This window comes from Hemitrygon akajei, chromosome 13, assembly GCF_048418815.1.
Source record: "Hemitrygon akajei chromosome 13, sHemAka1.3, whole genome shotgun sequence".
In the NCBI taxonomy this organism is placed as follows: Eukaryota; Metazoa; Chordata; class Chondrichthyes; order Myliobatiformes; family Dasyatidae; genus Hemitrygon; species Hemitrygon akajei.
This window is the reverse complement of record NC_133136.1, coordinates 26,976,329-26,996,772: the sequence shown is the minus strand read 5'-3', so window position 1 is coordinate 26,996,772 and position 20,444 is coordinate 26,976,329. Positions and strand designations below refer to the sequence as shown.

Genomic DNA, 20,444 nt, shown 5'->3' with positions numbered 1-20,444 from the left:
TCTTGCATGAGGACTCCTAAGTCCCTTTGCACCTCTGATATTTGAATTTTCTTCCCTCTTAGATAACAGTCCGTGCTATTGTTCCTTTTACTAAAACGCATTATCATACATTTCCCAACACTGTATTCCATCTGCCACTTTTTTTTGCCCATTCTTCCAATTTGTCTAAGGCCTGCTGCAATCACATTGCTTCCTCAGCACTACCTACCCCTCCACCTATCTTCGTATCATCTGCAGACTTTGCCACAAAGCCACCAAGTCTCCAAATCACTGACAATTTGAAAAGTAGTGGTCCCGCATTCTGACCCTGAGGAACACCACTAGTCACTGGCAGCCAACCAGGAAAGGGCCTTTTATTCTCGCTTGCTGCCTCCTGGCTGTCAGCCATTCCTCCAACCATGCCAGTATCTTTGCAGTAACTCCATAAGATGTTATCTTGGTAAGTAGCCTCACGTGTGGCACCTTGTCAAAGGCTTTCTGAAAATCCAAGTAAATGACATCCACTGCCTCTCCTTTATCCACCCTGCTGTTACTTCCTCGAAGACCTCTAATAGATCTGTCAGGCAAGATTTCCCTTGACAGAAACCATGCTGACTTTGACATATTTTATCATTAGTCTCCAAATACCCTGAAAACTCATTCATAATAATAGACTCCAACACTGTCCCAACCACTGAGGTTAGGCTAACTCGCCTATAATTTCCTCTCTTTTGTCTTCCTCACTTGTTAAAAGGTGGAGTGACATTTGCAATCTTGCAGTCCTCCAGGATCACGCCAGAATCAAGTGATTTTTAAAAGAACATGACCAATGCACCCACCATCTCTTTAGCAACCTCTCTCAGGACTCAGGGATGTAGTCCACCTGGTCCAGGTGACTTATCACTTTAAGACCTTTGAGTCTGCCTAGAACTTTGTCCTCTGTAATAGCAATGGCACTCACTCCGGCTCCCTGACACTCATGGACCTCTAGCACACTGATACCACAGTGAAAACTGATGCAAAGTACCCATTAAGTTCATCTGCCATTTCTTTATCCACCATTACTACCTCACCAGCATCATTTTCCAGTGGTCCAATAACAACTCTCACCTCACTTTCACATAACTGAAAAAGCTTTTAGTATCCTGCTTTATATTATTGGCTAGTTTGCCCTCATATTTCATCTTATAGCTTTTTTTAGATCCATTTTGTTGGATTTTAAAAGCTTCCCAATCATCTGACTTCCCACTCTCTTTTGCTACTTTATATGCTCTTTCTTTGGCTTTTATGCAGTCCTTAACTTCCCTTGTAAGCCACAGTTGCCTACTCCTGACATTTGAGAACTACTTCTTCTGTGGGACATATCTATCCCGCGCCTTGTGAGCTATTTCCAGAGACTTCAGCCAACTCTGCTCTGCCAGCATCCCTGCCAGTATCCTCCTCCAATCCACCTGGGCAAGCTCCTCTCTCATGCCTCTGTATTTCCATTTATCTCATTGCGATACTAATACATTTGACTTCTGCTTCTCCGTCTCATATATCCTTTCAGTCAGTTGAAAAGAATGATAAAGTTGGCTCCTTAGGACAACACTATGAATACTTAAACAGTTCAGCTTGTTGTTCTTGCCCAACCTCAGCACTTTCTCCACACGAGTTATTTTTTATGTGGTCATATATATTGATAATGTGACAGATTTATTCTAAAGTAACATGTACAAAATGCTGAAACTCAGCTGGTCTGGTCTTGATGAAGGTCTCAGCCCAAAATATTGATTGTTTATTCCTTTCCTTAGATGCTCCCTAACCTGCCGAGTTTCTCCAACATTTTGTATGCATTGCACAAAACAGTGCAGGCATTACAATAAACAATAGACAGGACAATAGGGCAAGGTGTCAGTCCAGGCTCTGGGTATTGAGGAGTCTGATAACTTGGGGGAAGAAACTGTTACTTAGTCTGGCCGTGAGAGCCCGAATGCTTCGGAGCCTTTTCCCAGACGGCAGGAGGGAGAAGAGATTGTATGAGGGGTGCATGGGGTCCTTCATAATGCTGTTTCCTTTGTGGATGCAGCGTGTAGTGCAAATGTCCGTGATGGTGGGAAGAGAGACCCCGATGATCTTCTCAGCTGACCTCACTATCCGCTGCAGGGTCTTGCGATCTGAGATGGTGCAATTTCTGAACCAGGCAGTGATGCAGCTGCTCAGGATGCCCTCAATACAACCCCTGTAGAATGTGATGAGGATGGGGGGTTGGAGATGGACTTTCCTCAGCCTTCGCAGAAAGTAGAGATGCTGCTGGGCTTTCTTTGTGAGGGAGCAAGTGAGATTCTCCGTCAGGTGAACAGCAAGAAATTTGGTGCTCTTTACGATCTCTACCAAGGAGCCGTCGATGTTCAGCGGGGAGTGGTCGCTCCATGCCCTCCTGAAGTCAACAACCATCTCTTTTATTTTGTTCACATTAAGAGACAGGTTGTTGGCTCTGCACCAGTCCATTAGCCGCTGCACCTCCTCTCTGTAAGCTGACTCGTCGTTCTTGCTGATGAGACCCACCACGGTCGTGTCATCGGCAAACTTGATGATGTGGTTCGAGCTGTGTGTTGCAGCACAGTCATGGGTCAGCAGAGTGAACAGCAGTGGACTGAGCACGCAGCCCTGGGGAGCCCCCGTGCTCAGTGTGATGGTGTTGGAGATGCTGCTCCCGATCCGGACTAACTGAGGTCTCCCAGTCATGAAGTCTAGGATCCAGTTGCAGAGGGAGGTGTTCAGGCCCAGTAGGCTCAGTTTTTTCCAATCAGTTTCTGAGGGATGATTGTGTTGAATGCTGAACTGAAGTCTATGAACAACATCCGAATGTATGTGTCTTTTTTTGTCCGGGTGGGTTAGGTCCAGGTGGAGAGTGGTGGCAATGGCATCATCTGTTGAGCGGTTGGGACGGTACGCAAACTGCAGGGAGTCCAGTGAAGGGGGCAGCAGGGTCTTGATATGCCTCATGACAAGCCTCTCGAAGCACTTCATGATGATGGATGTAAATGCAACGGGACTGTAGTCATTTATGGAGGACACTGAAGACTTCTTCGACATGGGGATGATGGTGGCGGCCTTGAAGCACGTTGGAACGGTGATGCTGCTCAGGGAGATGTTGAAGATGTCAGTGAGAACATCTGCTAGCTGGTCTGCACATCCTCTGAGCACTCTACCAGGGATGTTGTCTGGTCCAGCAGCCTTCTGTGGGTTGACCCTGCACAGGGTTCTTCTCACATCGGCCACGGTGAGACACAGCACCTGGTCATTTGCAGGAGGGATGGACTTCCTCGCCGCCACGTCATTTTCTGCCTCAAACCGGGCGTAGAAGTTATTCAGCACATCTGGGAGGGAGGCATCACCTGCACAGTCAGGTGCTGTAGTCAGGAGTTTCATTGGCACAGGACTAGTAGATTTACCAGACTACTGGATGTTATTGTATTAATGATTTTTAATTTATATTTTAAGATGTTACATAGTAAACAAATTTTTCCAGGGTCCTGGTAAATTTCCAGTAATCCAGATGCTGAACTACTGAGATTTTTGAAAAATCAGGCAGCATTTTAGAGGGTTTTTTTGGGAAAGTAGTGAAAACTGAGATAAAGCTAGTGACATGATGAAGGAAGCCCTGAACACCACCAAAGATGACGACCTTCATTGCTGCTCTGAATGCCAGCGGCATAATAGGAAGTATTTTAAGAGTTTTACTGTGTCATTTTTCATTCCCCATAATCACTCCCAGTTGATGGTGAGAAGTGAATGCTACGTCAAAAAAATACCACTTAAGTGTTGTGTAGCTCTCAACATATCTCTTTGTCCTGTGCTTAGGGCAAATTGGTGTTGAGCAGTCCTGGCAAAATCCAAATTGGACATTGAGGTGGCTACTGGTAATTGCTACTTTAATAGTATTGACAATACCTTCCATTGGTTTTGCAAATCATTATAGCTGACTGGTGGGCAATAATTGGCCCTATTGGAACTGGCACTTTCTAATATACAAAAAGTATCAGTAACTCTTCAGAGTCAGATCCATTAAACATGATAGTTAGACTTACCTTCAGATGACAAATACCCACATTAAAAATTCCATATACAAAGATAAAATGGGCAATACTTGTTGTTTCACTTAACAAGATGACAGAATGTTTGATCAACCCAATCTTCAGAAAACTCATTTACTCCTTTTAAATAAAGTTTGCAAACACTTCATATTTCAATACTTACCAATTGTTTAAAATTGGACTTTGCCAGTCATGAATCTTTTGTTCCCATTGTTTGTAGTGTGTTAAGGAGTAGTGACTTAAAGCAGGAGCGGCTTCACCTTGTGTCCCAAAATAGCGGGTGTACCATCTAGAAAACAAATTCAACTCTTACTGGTACAAAATGTACCAAGTCATTAACCAAATCCTTCCTTCTCCTTAATGTAACAGGCATCCCAATTATTACTTTAAATTAAAAAACTATTTTAAATAGTAAATTTAAATACTCCATACTTCATTCATTCAAAAGCTGAAGTCATCAAATATAATATGCCAGGGTAATTCCTAACTATATCTCCTTAAATCATCCTTTCAAAGGAAGGATTTGACAGACATTTTATTTGATAAAGAAACAAAAAACATGAACTTCGGTATACTTTCAGAACATGTCTATACTTACAATTGATCAGATCTAAGTAATAATAATGCATTCAATGCATTTTCATTTTGCTTTAGACTACTAGATTCTCTAAACAAATGTAGTCTTGTTCAACTATTTACATGCAAAATTTCCAGATCATGAAGTGGAAGACCTACTAAACTTGGACTTCCTCACAATTTCTCTACTTAAAAAACGTCTGATGAGCTATTGATTGAGACTGGACTGGCAAAAGAAACCTTGGGCAAATGCAATAAGGTATCCATGAGAACAAAAGAACTAGAGAACAACTGAAGTTCTGTTAAAGAAAATCAAGAATTAATAGTTAATAAGAAGAGGGACGCCTCACGTCTTAATAAGCTGGTAAGGAAGGCGGGCTCTGTCGTGGGCAAAGTACTGGAGAGTTTAACATCGGTAGCTGAGCGAAGGGCGCTGAGTAGGCTACGGTCAATTATGGATAACTCTGAACATCCTCTACATAGCACCATCCAGAGACAGAGAAGCAGTTTCAGCGACAGGTTACTATCGATGCAATGCTCCTCAGACAGGATGAAGAGGTCAATACTCCCCAATGCCATTAGGCTTTACAATTCTACCGCCAGGACTTAAGAACTTTTTAAAAGCTATTATTAATGCTTTTTGAGATAGTGATTTAGATGCATATCATATTTTTTACTGAGTTAAGTATTGTATGTAATTAGTTTTGCTACAACAAGTGAATGGGACATTGGAAAAAAGTTGAATTTCCCCATGGGGATGAATAAAGTATCTATCTATCTATCTAATAAAGCATTAACACAAGTCTAGAAATATTAACTATTTTCTACAATTGCACTGGAGGAGCATCTCAGCATTTTCTTAAAACCAAAACGTGATGAGAAATCTAAAAAATGCAGATATTTGAATGTTCTGTTATAGAATCAGTCATGCAAGAGGGAAATAGGCCCTTTGGACATACCAGCAAGATGCCCCATCCAGGCTAGACCCAGTTGCCAGTTTTTGACGCATAACCTTCTAGCCCTTTGCAATTCGTGATTATGCTTTTCATTTACCTGCACTGTACTCTCGCTTATCATTTATTCTGCATTTTTATTGTTTTACCTTGTTCTGCCTTAAAGTACTGTGTAATGATTTGATCTGTCTAAACAACATGAAAAACAAGCTTTTCACTGTACAAGTGACAATAATAAACCAATACTAAATACCTGTCTGTCTTTTAAAAGTTGTTATTGTACATGCCTCAACCACTTCTTCTGGAAGCAATTCCACATTGAAACACTGTGCGTAAAATGTTGCCCCTCAAGTTCCTCTTAAATCATTCCCCCTCACCTTAAACATTCGCTGTCTTGTTCTTGATACTCTAGATCTGGGAAAAAGAAAGAGTGCTTCCACCCTATGCACCTCATGATTTTATACACCTCTGTAAAATCACTTAACAGTCTCCTGTGCTCCAAGTAGTTCTGGCCTGTCCAACCTCTCCCTATAACTAAGTCCTTAAATTCCAGGTTTTTTTTGCTTTGTAAAGAGGAGGAAAAAAAGAACTTTTCTCAACTTCTTAGTGGAATGTGTTCAGGGTGAGCAGTTGAACAAAGTGAGCTGAATGGCTTTGAAGCCTTCTTGCTTGATTACTTTTTAAATTACATAAGCTGGCCATATGCTCACAAGAAAATGGATAAGCTCCATATACCCAAATTAGACTTTTCTTACCTTGCATGTTCCTTTTCCTTTGATCCAAAATAGATCTTGGGCATATCCCATGCAAGACAAAACTCCACAACAGCTTGGTTTTTGGCTGGAACAGTGCAGGTAGCTGCAACAGCTGCTGCAGTAACTTGTCCTTTTTCTGTTGGTTTACTTTTTCCTGGGAATAAATGAAAACACCTAAATCAGCACATCTTGACAAAAAGACTAAATGGATAAATTTACAACAAATAGATGTCATTGGGTGGATGAGGATTCAAATATTGTTCACAGTAAAACTACAACTTTGTTACTGTATCTCAAATGAAAAGCAGCCGTATATCTTCTGAAGTTTCTTCCTGCTGCAATGAGCTCCTGCTGAAATACAGTCCAGCACTGAGTGGACAGACATTATCTATATCTTTCATATTTGATCAGGTATGCAAATATCAGATATCATTTGTAATCTCCATCTCAAAGTCGTGCATAAGCAAGCTGGGCCAACATCGCGAATAAAGTTAGCTTGCAGTGAAAGAAAACCTGCTAAAAGTGAAGCAACTCCAGCACGTCAAGTTGCTTTGAGTAAAATCCACAAATACACTTGTTTTCTGTATAACTAATCCAGCTTTAGACTATGCTATAACTTTGTTTACCTGGCCTTACTACACTAATTCCATTCATTTTTACACATTTAATTACATTAACATTTCACAATGTTCTGCAACCAATTAAGTACTTTTATAGTCATTAGACCATAAGACACAGGAGTACAATTAGGCCATTCAGCTCCACTGACTCTGCTCCACCACTTAATCATGGCTGATTTATTTTCCCCTTTCCATCCCATTCTCCTGCCATCTCCCTTAACCTGTGACATCCTTATAAATAAGTACCCATCAACTTCTGTCTTTAAAAAAAACACTCACTGACCTGGCCTTCACAGCTGTCTATGGGAATGAATTCCACAGTTTTACCACTCTCTGGCTAAAGAAATCCCTCATGTCTGTTCTAGTGGGACGTCCTTCTTTTCTGGTCCTAGATTTTGCAATTATTGATCATATCTTCTCTCCATCCACTCCATCTAGTCCTTTCAGCATTCAATTGGTTTCAATGAGATCCCTCCTCTTTCTTCTAAAGCCAAGTACAGGCCCATTAATCACACCTCATATGTTAACCCTTTCATTTCCAGGATCATTACCATAAACCTCCTGAACAAGGTTTATGAATTGAACTGTTTGAGATCATGGGCAGATTTGACCATCTGGGGCACAAACCACCTGAAGGGGATGGGAAGGAACTGTCGAAGAGTCAGGGTGTTTACACCTGAAATGTCAGCAATTCCTTCCTCCCAGCAGATGCTGCTTGAGCAACAGTTCCTTCAACAATTTGTTGCTTCAGATTTACACTTGTGAATAGGCAAGCAGAACCCAGTTGGTCAAATGGAAACACAATATGATCCAGCTTATGATTCTGAAAAATAGCTTTGTTCTAACTCTGGATACTAGGAGAACCCTACCAAACTTGCATTAACTGATTAAAGCATTTCAGCAGCTTCATTATTATCACTCCGTTAAAAAAAGTTTTATAGTTCAGTGTACTGTTACTTCAAATCAATAGGTATGCATAAAAACACTGAAGCACATGACTGATCAACACACTACAACTGTAGACATTAAAGACCATAATTTCATTTTAAAGATGGTAAGAGTCCGAAAGTCCTTATGAGTAGGGCTTTGAAGTCCGTGTATTTGCCGTCCTCCAGGGGCGACTGTATGAACTCCTCAACCTAGGCGGCTGTCTCCTGGTCGAGGGAGCTCACCACGTAATAGTAACGTGTGTCCTCTGAGGTTATCTGCCGAACGTGGAATTGGGCTTCTGCTTGCTGGAACCATAGGTGAGGTCACAGCGTCCAGAAGCTTGGCAGTTTCAATGAAACCGCATGAACAGATGCGGCGTCGTTCATCTCCGGTCCAAATATCGTTTGGACCGTCGGGGTCACCAATTGTAGCGGTGTGCTACACGCAGCACTAAAATAACGACACGGAGTCGGTAAACTGTAGTTAAAGAAGATTTTATTCGAACTTCACAGCCTCGCTTTAAAGCCTCCCTGATCCCGCCCTCCCCGGGCGCGGATGCTGTAGGGGGCACGTACTCACAGTCCCCCGCGGGCTTTTCCCTTTGTTGGTGAAGCAGACCTGGCGCCCTTTTGGGACTGGCCTTTGTGCCGGCGCGCTGGCTATTTGTGAGCCGGTTCGAGTGCGCTAGGAAGTGGGTCACCACAGTAACAACTTATCTAATATTAGGCGTTTTGGTTGAGAAAACTGGTGTTGAAATGGTATTGTTAATTATGTATTCCTTTCTAAAATAATTCACATTTGGACTTCAGATACATGATTTAGCAGTTATATTTTAATACAACTATAAAGATTTTGAAAAATTCTGGTTACAGTAAAGCTATTTGGCGATGCAGAATGATAAAAATTGAGTTGAATGTTTAGACAAAATCATCAACCTTTCTTATTTCTCCTGACACAGTAAGTCTTTTCCTCATAAAAAGCACAATTCACTGAAGTAGAAAGAATGTGCTTTACTTAGTGACATTGATTGTGATTGACTTCTGTAGTGTCTGTCTTTGGATTTGGTTTTCTATCAGTCTAACTGTCTGTGGGTAACTTGAAGCAGAGCTAATACAGATATGCTACACAATTCAGATCAAATAGATGCTAGATTGAAGTGGAGGGTACTTCCAATCTGCTCCCTACTCCCTCCCTTAAGCTGTACCCAAAACTAATAGCACAAGTCTTAGTTTGGCATATTGGTTTAGTGAAACCCAGTTCAACAGCAAGCTGCAACAACTACAAGTTTAAATGACCACAATCTGAGTTATGACAAGCTGGATGTAAGGGGGGGTGGGGGTGGGGGTGGGAAGAAGACAGGTAGAGGAATTATTTGCAGATCTGTTACATACCACAAAGATTAAGTTTGACAAGGAACTTCAAAAAAGCAATAAAAAGTTTTGAGAAGTTTCAATACATGCATAAACTTTTAAACAGTAAAATTTGGTCAAGATAAGCAAGAGGAAGTAGTAAAATAAAATCTTGAGTATCAAGATATTTATCCACTGAGCAGCACACCAGGCTTGAAATAGAATGAAACAGACTAAAATAGCAAACATGAATGCTGGAGAAGGTGCCTTTAACAAAGAGTTGCTAACACAGAATGCTTTGACCAGTTATTGCCATTAAGCCAGACATTGTTGCTCCCATCAACAAATCAGATGAACATTCTGAAGCAAAGGGCTCAGAAACTGGATTAGATTTGGATTACTCTGAAAAGAAACAATGGGGTACAACTGTTTCTGTAATTTTCTCTGGTCCCAAAACCAAACAACCAAATAGTAATAACAGAGATTAGTAATTATGAATTTAACTATAAAACTGGAGAACCAGATTAGCAAGCACATGTTTAACAGAACAGGCTTACCTGCTGAGGAAAGAAGTTCAGAGATATTGGGCACTGCTGATTCCTCTCAACTACCCATTAACTGATCCGTTCCAGAGATCTAAGCATGCAACTGGCAAAAGGGAGAATCACCACTAGCTGCAATATTCAGCCTCCTACATTTCATTGACAGAAAAATCATAACGAATGTATGATAAAATCGTAAAAGATCAGCTGAAATTTCAAGGAGAGAAAAATCAGCATTTACCCTGGATATCAAATCGATGTTGCTCACAAATGGTAAAGTTGTCACCCCAATAAGAGATCAAATGCAGTGATATCAAGTGAACGTCTACCTCTGTTCACTCTTATGGTAGTAATATTATCAAATACTCAGTGGCAATGCTTAATTTGTCAAAAGTAATTTAAACCAAATCCCTTCAATTTCTGTGTGAGATCATCTAATTCCCTGGTTACATTGAACTGGGATACAATAATCATTCAAAGCAAATGTATCCTTATTCCTGGTTCTCATTCCAGGTATTATCTATTAAACCAACAAATACACCTTTTGTACAGTGTTGAGGGGTTCTGGACCCTCTCTAATGCCAGAAAGTTTGGGGCTCCCACACAAATACAGTGAAGTTATAATGTGAGCACTGAATATTTTCCCCAGTGGGCTTTACGTAGATGTCAGTAGCTGAGTTTATTGGAATACCTGCAGAATCTGCTCATGGTTTCAAGCCACGTTCAGCAAATCTGTTCCACAATTCTCTACCTGAAATAGAGTTCCTTAAAAACACAACAACAATCTAACATCCTCAAGACTGCCTCCATTTTTTATTTTGTAGGAAGTGTAAAACATTCTGAAAAAGCAATCCATAAAGGAATCCTAATTATCCATTTATTTTAAAGATTTCTCTGCTGTTGCTACTGAGACTCTTACATCCTACATGACATTGCAGAATGTGATATGTGAATATATTTGTTATAAATGCTATAGGATATGATTCTGTCAGTGTTGAAGCTGCTTTTCATTTGGAGAGTGGAGAGTATCCCATTTAGATACAGTGGAAAGTCACTGCAATTCAGTAGGGGAGTCACTTGCATCCTGATGCCCAGCTTCTAAAGTGCTCTCACAGCTACAGTATATGCATGTAGCTTAGCCAAGTTGAGTTTACAGTCAGTGGTTCCCAAGATACTGATGAAGGTCATGCTGCTGAGTATCATGGACAGACTTCCTAATATGGTTCAGACATTCTCACCTATCAGTCCAACCTTGAATTACAACTAGGCTGCAGTCACAAAACATATTGATTGAGGGAAAAAGCAATTGAACATTCTGCAATCATCACTGAACATCTTGACTTCTGAAGTTATGGAAGTCATAAGTGAAGCAGCTTAAGATGGTCGGGCCTGGAAAAAAAAACACCATGGCAAAATCCTGCAAAGACCTATTATCTCTAGATGACCAATATTAGAAATGTCCCAGTTATAACATTTTTATCCCTATTGCTTTAAAGTCTCATACTTCCCAAAAACATGTTTAAAACACTCCTTTTTGACCAAGTTTTTGATTACAGACCTTATACTAGAGTTGGCCTGGTGTTAAGTTTTTGATAAAATTTCCTTTGTGCATTTTACTGTGTTAAAAACTCATAATTACTGGTCATAATTTAGTCTAATTACTAATTAATACCCACTTATCAATTTATATTGACTAACCAAAGAAATTCATTAATGGTACTCATTGGTACTCAAACCACTACAATTCACCTACCACCAAGACAGGCCAATGGTGGACACCATCTCCCTGGCGCTATTCTCATCTGAAGCATCTGAATAGTAAAGACACCCTTGTCAGACTACTCATTGACTACAGCTCTGCTTTTAATTCTAATGTTCCAAACAAATTCATTACCAAACTCATAACCCTGAGTGTTAATATCTCCCTCTGCAATGAGATCCTCCATTTCCTGACCAACAGACCACAATCTGTAAGAACAGACAGCAACACCCCTGCCACAATTATTGTAAACACTGCTCCTCCACAAGTTTCTGTCCTTAACCCCCTATTCTGCTCAATGTACACTCATGATTGGGTGGCCAGATTCTGCTCTAACTCCATCTACAAATTTGCAGATAATGGGGCATCAGTCAAGTATCAGATAAGTCAGAGCCAAGATGGCACCAGACAGAGACTTCTTTGAGCTCATCGGTGGAAACAGCTCATTTCTACATTTAATGTCTTTCTTTTTCATTTCAAGGTGGAAAGAAAGCCTGTGGTATGTTCGGGTGAACGACTAGTTTTCCTTGGGGGCTTTACTATTATTGCATGTTTGGTGGGTGAAGGATGCTGATGCTTTTTGCTGAAATAAGTGGGGAGGAGAGGGTGGGTGCATGGGGGGTTAGAGGGGCTTTGGGGTGTGCATGTTTTTACTGTCACTCGTTCTTTGGGCACTTTTCTGTTTTTGTGGATATCTGTGAAGAACGAAAATTTCAGTTTGTATATTATATACATTCTCTGATATTAAATGGAACTATTGAACTAACAGCAAGAAGATATGGAGTACCATAACATGGGGTCATGATAACTATTTCCTCAGTCAGTAGAACAAGAGAGCTGGCCATGTCTTTAAGGGGGACAGTGCTCCTAGATCAATGGTGCTGAGTCTGAGGGTTGAGAGCTTTAAACTCATAGGATTAAGAGTCACCAACAGTATGTACTGGTCCGGGCATTAGATGCCACAGCCAAGAAAGCTGTAAGTAGAAAGCAAGTGGCTTTTACACCAAGTACCAGGAAGTAAGCTTTCATATCTTGAGGGAGCCTAATCACTGACAACATCCAAGTAAAGGTCACCTTTGATCAGAATCATAGATGATATGAGTCCAATAGGAGTTAGGATGCCCCATAGCAAGTCACTTAGTTCCTGACCCCTAACCATACCCTTTTCACTAAATATAAGGAACATGTCAGGAGAATGATATAATATTCTCCAGATGCCTGGATAAGCAATGCATCAATTTAAGCTTAATACTATCCAAGAAAATGCAGATTGCTTCATCCATTTTTCTGAACATTCTTATCCTTCACTACTGATGCACCACAGTTACAGAGTGTACCATCTATAAAACACACTGCAGTCCTTAGCTTGATTACTCCTAACACTAACACCCATATCACCAAGGACAACGACAGCAAAGATGTGTGATTACCACCACCACCTGCGCTTCTGGTGTTACACAAGCAAAACAGTTATCAGCACTGGAGCTGTGATTATTTATTAAAAGTTAGATAACCCAATCCAGAGACACAAATATAATTGCCAATTACACACCAATGGTAAAGCAATAATTATCAACACAACACAAAAACCTGATAGATGAAACATGCGGGCAAAACTACAGCAGGTGGGTTTCAAATCGGATAAACAAGGTCATCCATCTTAGAACACAAATGTATCACCAATTATATAATGCTAGAACTAGTGGAAGTCCAGTCATTTAGCATTGCACGTTCACCAATTACTGACATGTAACTACGGAATGTGAGTTTTTATAGATGGAGAAAAAGTTTTCCTCAAGTTATAATAGCAGTGGCTAGACCAAGTTGGAGGAATTATGCAGAGTTTTGGGCACTGCTAGTGAAGGAGATGACAGAGCTACAGATCTACAAGAATACTAACATGTTGTTAAGAGTCACTAAGAAATAATTAGATAAAATAAGCTCGAATTCCCTGGAATATAGAATCTTAAAGTAATTTTTAATTTAGAATTTCAGAAGAAAATGTTTTCTTGCTAATGACAACAGAGGACATTATTGAACAGTGAGAGCCATTTTGGAAATAAAAGAGTCTTTTGAAAGATAGAAAATTTCAATATTTTCACAAAAAATGTCAATTCTTTTGAACTAATTCTTTTAAATTTGAAATTGGTGCTTCTTTGCTCGAAAAATAAACAGATAGAACCAAGACAAGAGATTAAACTATAAAATATAGGAAACCTCAATCTTGATCATACACTTCATGCCAGTTCACATAGTTTTAATAGTTAATATTGGGAGTTGGCTCCCATTGAATAGTTTTCTGATCTTGAGATCCAAAAATCACACAGAAAAGTGCTCCTAACATTTAGCAAAAATACTCCAAGACCTATAGACTTATATTCTCTAACAAATGTAATGGTAGGAATAGGACAAGGACCTGGCCTTAGAATTGCAAAAATAATTATTTCTTTTCTTTTCTTTTGCTAGCCCATTCACTAGTTGTGTTTCGGCTGTTTTTTCATGAAGAGGGGGTATGTTAGTTATCATAATGCTTTTAACCATTTAACATAGAAAATAAGAAAGAGGAGCAGGAGGAGGTCATCTGGCCTGTCAAGCCTGCTCCGCCATTCATTATGGCTGATCTGGCCATGGACTCATCTCCACCTACCTGCCTTTTCCCCATAACTCCTAAATACCCTTCTATACAAAAATCTATCCAACCTTGTCTTAAATATATTTACTGAGGTAACTTCAACTGCTTCATTGGGCAGAGAATTCCAGATTCACCACTCTCTGGGAAAAGCAATTCCTCCTCATCTCTGTCCTAAATCTACTCCTCCAAATCTTGAGGCTTTGTCCCCTAGTTCTAGTCTCACCTAACAGTGGAAACAACTTTCCTACCTCTATCTTATCTATCCTTTTAACAATTTTATATGTTTCTATAAGATCTCCTCTCATTCTTCTGAATTCCAGCAAGTACAGTTCCAGGTGACTCAATCTCTCCTCATAGTCTAAGCCCCTCATCTCTGAAATCAACCTGGTGAACCTCCTCTGCACCGCCTCCAAAGCCAGTACATCCTTCCTCAAGTAAGGGGACCAGAAATGCACACAGTACTCCAGGTGCAGCCTCACCAATACCCTGTACAGTTACAGCATAACCTCCCTGCTCTTAAGTTCAATCCTCTAGCAATGAAGGCCAACATTCCATTTGCCTTCTTGATAACCTGCTGCACCTGTAAACCAACCTTTTGCGATTCATGCACAAGCACTCCCAAGTCTCTTTGTACAGCAGCATGCTGCAATTTTTTTACCATTTAAATAATAACCTGTTCTTTCATTTTCCGTTCCAAAGTGGATGACCTCGCATTTACCAACATTGTACTCCATCTGCCAGATCCCGGACCACTCACTTAACCTATTTCAATCTTTCTGAAGACTCTCAGTATCTTAGCTTTTATTGTACAATTTGCTTTTCCACTCAATTTTATAAAATACTAAGTATTACTTGAACTTCTATATTAACATCCACAGAAACATTTACCTGAAAATGATGGGGGCAATTTAAAAAAATCATAATAACACTGCAAGATTTTAATCATTTTCTTCCGCTGTTTATTTGTAAACACCAGAACTGACTGCAGCATCTTTGCTGATGGTCACTACAGTAATGGTATGATTGAGTGCATTGTTTAACCACCATTCCTCATTCTCAATTTCCAGTTCACCATCATTTCCCAAATCTTTAAACCGCACTGGATGGTTGTCATGGGGATATGACTTTAGCACCAATGATGTACTTTTCAACAGTCGGCTTTCAGGTAGAATGCATATAAGAAGATGCCAGCTGAATACACAGCAAGTGGCTGCTGTCTACAAACGCATGTTACATTCCACCTTTTGTAAAGTGGAAGAATTTAATTATTTGCTTGGTGACCCCTGATTTGGTTGGGATAAAATGCAGCACCTACTTGGTACATCAGAAGTGGCCGAAATGCAGGTTTTAGGCTCAAGTTTTCTTACATTTAATGTTCTGATGGCATCATTTCTGGCTTTTCATTACAAAAAAAGAAACCTATAAGAAATCTTCTGCACACCAAATTTACATCCAGAAATTGCTCAAAACCAGTACAACTTTCAATGTGATAAGGAAACATTGCTAGTTGTACTTTAAAAAAAGGTATTTCCTGCATAAATGGCTGTAATTCAAATGGCAATGATGAACATGTTGAGTTCTAGTGTGCTTATTTTGATTCCTCTTCAAATGCACAATAATTCTAATGCTGTTTAAATGGGAGATTTAAAAGGAAATGCAAGACAAGTCAAGGAAATTATAAAGCCCTTAAGCATGCACATACCTGGTAGGGAATCCAATTTCCCATCATGAAGCAAATCTTTCCAGATTTCTTGTCCCATGCCATTTGGGTTAAAATCAGTCTGATGACTAATCTTTACATTTTGCTGTTAAAAGAAAGAAATGATTCCAACTACATTTATAATGCAGTCCTATATAGAGATAACATTCAAGTATCTAATAAAAGATACAGTCAGCCCTCCTTATCCGCGGATTCCGCATGCGCGAATTCAACCAACCGCAAATCGCGAAAATCCAGAAGTGCTCTTCCAGCACTTGTTGTTCCAGCACGTACAGACTTTTTTTCTTGTCACTATTCCCTAAACAATGCAGTATAACAACCATTTTACATAGCATTTACATTGTATTAGGTATTATAAGTAATCTAGAGATGATTTAAAGTATACGGGAGGATGTGCGTGGGTTATCATGCATCGGAATCAAAAAAAATTGGTTCTCTTACTAAGTAAGTTGGAACAGGTACATCTGGTATTATTTAGCGTCAGTTAGTCAAATGTTTGTCTTAGTATATAGTATATATTTTACCTTTCTATGCATATAAAACACTTAAGAACGTATGTTTCAGCACCAGGCTCGGGACTCAGGACAGACGCTCCCTAGTGCATTCTCCACCGTGTTGGGTTGATGTGGAGGATCAAAAACTCAAAACCCCAAAACCTAATAATTAAACCACTGCGTTGCTTAGTAATAATTGTAGCTTTCATTGGGGCAGAGCCTTTCTCACTTTATCCTTTGAAATTGTTCCGATTGTTGACTGACCTAGCCTAACGCTTTTCCAAGGACCGATGGCGTTTCACCTCTTTCCGTTCACTTTATTATTTCCACTTTATGTTCACTCGTGATCGTGATTATTTTCGTGAACAGAAACACTGCACATTCAGAGCTCTGGCGCCGGGTCCTAATGTCCACCACTCTGAGACAGGTTAAATAAGGTCTGGGGTTCCACTGGGTCCTAAGGTCCAACAGATTAAGACAGGTTGAATAAGGGACTTGAGCATCCGCGAATGTTGGTATCCGCGAGGGGTCCCGGAACTAATCCCCCGCGGATAAGGAGGGCCGACTGTATATCATCACCACTTCAGATTTTTGTATGTCTATCTCAAGAAAGGTGGCTGCAGAAACAAACTTACAAAATGCCAGATCTGCATTAGGTAGCACATTTCTTGATCCCAGAACATGTAAAGTTACATTTTATCAATTACATAAAATTATAAAATGTAAGCACTGATAAAGGAAACAATATTCACACAGCATCTTTCCAGTGATATGAAAATAACAAGACAATTTTGTTTACACTATTTTGATTTAGTGAAGCTGATTAAGGGAAATATCAGCCAGGACATTGGGGATTACTCACTACTCTTCTTCAAAGGTGTATCCTTTAACACTCAAACCTGATTGTAGACAGGCCCAAGCTTTCCCCCTCCCAACCAAAAATATTATAATCTATATCTTAGAAACTGGCCATCATAAATATTCCTATCCTTTCAAATATGAAGCTAAAATCAGATGAGTCATCCTATTTTTAATGTGCCAAATGTCCTACTCCTGCTCCTTATTTGTATGTTTGTATGGTCCAGCTGGAGACATTCTTCAAACACTGCCTGAAGTTGATCCAAATATGGGTATTTAATCGGAAAAGCCAACTAAATGGCAGTATCCTTTAAGAATAAAGATATTCTCACATTCATCAGCCACCGTAAAAATGTAATTGCTTTTAACAAATGAACTCAAAACCTTGGTATCCATGGACAAGACTACATTAGAATAATAGTTAAATCTCTGGTATAAAAGAAACATAGACTAATGTACCCAAAAAACAGTAATTTGTGAATCAGGGCTGTATGTCATCAAATTTTGTAGTAGAGAAACAAAATCTACTTTTAATATATTGCTTCTAGCAGGAAAGCTCTTGAAGATTCAAAATATTACATTTTGAAATTAATCTATTATCTTTCATGCAAGAAAATATGGATGTACATTATACTACTGGTGCTCAGCAGATCAAAATGAAACAAGCACAGCAAATGATCATTTAACCCATCATGTTGTCACTTTACTAGACCAATCATAAACTAATGCTACCGTTTCCTACTCTATCCAGAGCTGCTCTTCTGTTTCACTATTTATTAAATTTTCTCCTGTAAGTTGCATTGTTGGCGCATGGCCTAGTGGGCAAGGCATCAGACTAGTAACCTGAAGGTCACTGGTTCGAGCCTCAACTGAGGCAGTGTGTTTGTGTCCTTGAGCAAGGCACTTAACAACACATTGCTCTGCATGAGATCTGGCATTGCTCTGGTGCAAAGCTGCATGGGTCCTAGTGCCCTTCCCTTGGACAACATCGGTGGCATGGAGATGGGAAGGCCTGCAGCTTGGGCAACTGCCAGTCTCCCATACAACCCTGCCCAGGCCTGCGCCCTGGAAACTCCAGGCGCAGATCCATGGTCTCTCGAGACTGACTATCATTATTGTCTATTTTAAGTCAACAATCCTTATTTTGTTGACTCCATAAACAGGATGCCAAGAAATTATCGAAGGCTTCGCAGCAGATTCATTTAACATACAACCAAGATGGGTGCCCTATGGCTCTAACATTACACTGAATATTGTGGAGTAACAATAATTAACTTACTGCTTGTTTCGCTGAAATTGCCATTGTATAGCTATTTACAGGGGTGCAGTGATGCAACAACACTCCTGAAATGCATTCGTCTTCTTTATCCAAATGGAATGGTTCATTCCAGTGTCCTCCTCTCTGATCATCCTTGGTCCCAGTACCATTCCTCAGAGTAAACATAAGTGAGACTTCCAGGTCATGTTCATTTTGGTTTTCAATTTCCCATACAAAGACCCCAACTGGCAGACTAGTGTCCTGTGAGACAAAGAATATTGAAGTTCAGTCTAGTACAGTTTACTATTCAAAATTTTGTATGTCTGGATTACTGTCATAGAACAAAAACAGTAACTCAGATTTACAAATTCTGCATTATGCAGCATATTCAAATAATACTGTAGCACAGGCTGAAAGATGTTGTAAGGTCATGGCAAGGTGAATATTAGAAAATAGTTATATACACCATTTCAGACATTGGCAACCAATGCTCCACAGAAGGTTTAAAAAATTAAGAGAAAAAAAATGACATTGCAAAGGTAGCAGGGAAGATAGGTTTCAAAGAGGTACTCAGTAGTGCAGTTTATGAATAATTTTCTTTCAGTCAGAATAAAGTGCTTTCTTCCCCAGGCTGAGGTCAGATTGAGAATAATTCATATTTTCCTCATAGTCATGTGGCCTTCATTAGCCTACAAAACACTGGGTCCATTCAGAAATTTTTCTTGTAAAATTACTGGAGTTGTCTGGGAACCACCACTGATTTTGGTGTGCTTCTTCAAGATGAGAGCACTGAAGAAGCTAGACTAAAAGGAAGAAATCCACAATATTGGAACAAGTTTTTAACTACAAGAAAAGCTGACTGATCAGACTTTGACAGAACATTTTAATATTTCCCTGCCATATTACTTTCCAATCACACCCTTTCTATTACAAGAATTCCCACTACACTTATGGAAAGAGATAAGAATACAGATTCAAAGCCTGAATGCAAACTGATTACAACTTTGTCTCCCACACCATCACCAATCTTCTCAGCCTCATAGTTGCCACACCCCGCGCTTCTGTTTCTATCTCCTACCCAAGATCCACAAACCTGCTTGCCCGGTTAGACCCATTTGCTCCTGCCCCACCGAAGTAATTTCTGTATACATCAACACTGTTTTATCCCCCCTTGTTCAATCGCTTCCCAACCATATTCATGACACTTCTCATGCTCTGGATTTTTTCAATGATTTCAAGTTCCCTGGCCCCCATCGTCTTATTTTCACCATGGAAGTCCAGTCCCTATGTACCTCCATCCCCCACCAAGAAGGTCTCAAAGCTCTCCGTTCATTTTGGATTCCAGACCCAAACAGTTCACCTCTACAACCACTCTCCTCTGTCTAGCGGAATTAGTCCTTACTCTTAATAATTTCTCCTTTGGCTCCTCCCACTTCCTTCAAACTAAAGGTGTAGCCATGGACACCCGTATGGGTCCCAGCTGTGCCTGCCTTTTTGCTGGCTATGTGGAACAGTCCATGTTCCAAGCCTATACTGGTATCCATCCCCCACTTTTCCTTCACTACATCGACGACTGAATTGGTGCTGCTTCCCACATGCAGGCTGAGCTCGTTGACTTCATCAACTTTGCCTCCAACTTCCACCCTGCCCTCAAATTACCTGGTCCATTTCTAACACCTCCCTCCCCTTCTTTGATCTCTCTGTCTCTGGAGGCAGCTTATCTACTGATGTCTACTATAAGCCCACGGACTCTCACAGCTACCTGGACTATTCCTCTTCCCACCGTTGCTTGTAAAAATGCCACCCCCTTCTCTCAATTCCTCCATCCCTGCTGCATCTCCTCTCAGAATGAGACTTTTCATTCCAGGATGAAGGAGATGTCTTCCTTTTCTAAAGAAAGGGGCTTCCCTTCCTCCACCATCAACTCTGCCCTCAAACGC

General features: G+C 40.2%; 1 protein-coding gene across 2 annotated transcripts in view; it reads right to left on the bottom strand.

Annotated features, from left to right (window-relative positions):
- Nucleotides 1-20,444, bottom strand: part of gba2 (glucosidase, beta (bile acid) 2) — a 54,640-nt gene that overhangs the window by 20,116 nt on the left and 14,080 nt on the right. For both annotated transcript variants that reach the window (XM_073064285.1, XM_073064286.1), the window contains exons 5-8: nt 18,526-18,765; nt 15,877-15,979; nt 6,343-6,496; nt 4,222-4,347 (exon numbers count right to left, since the gene is read on the bottom strand). In XM_073064285.1, the coding sequence (XP_072920386.1) occupies nt 4,222-4,347; nt 6,343-6,496; nt 15,877-15,979; nt 18,526-18,765 (623 nt within the window). The remainder of the gene's footprint in view (nt 1-4,221; nt 4,348-6,342; nt 6,497-15,876; nt 15,980-18,525; nt 18,766-20,444) is intronic.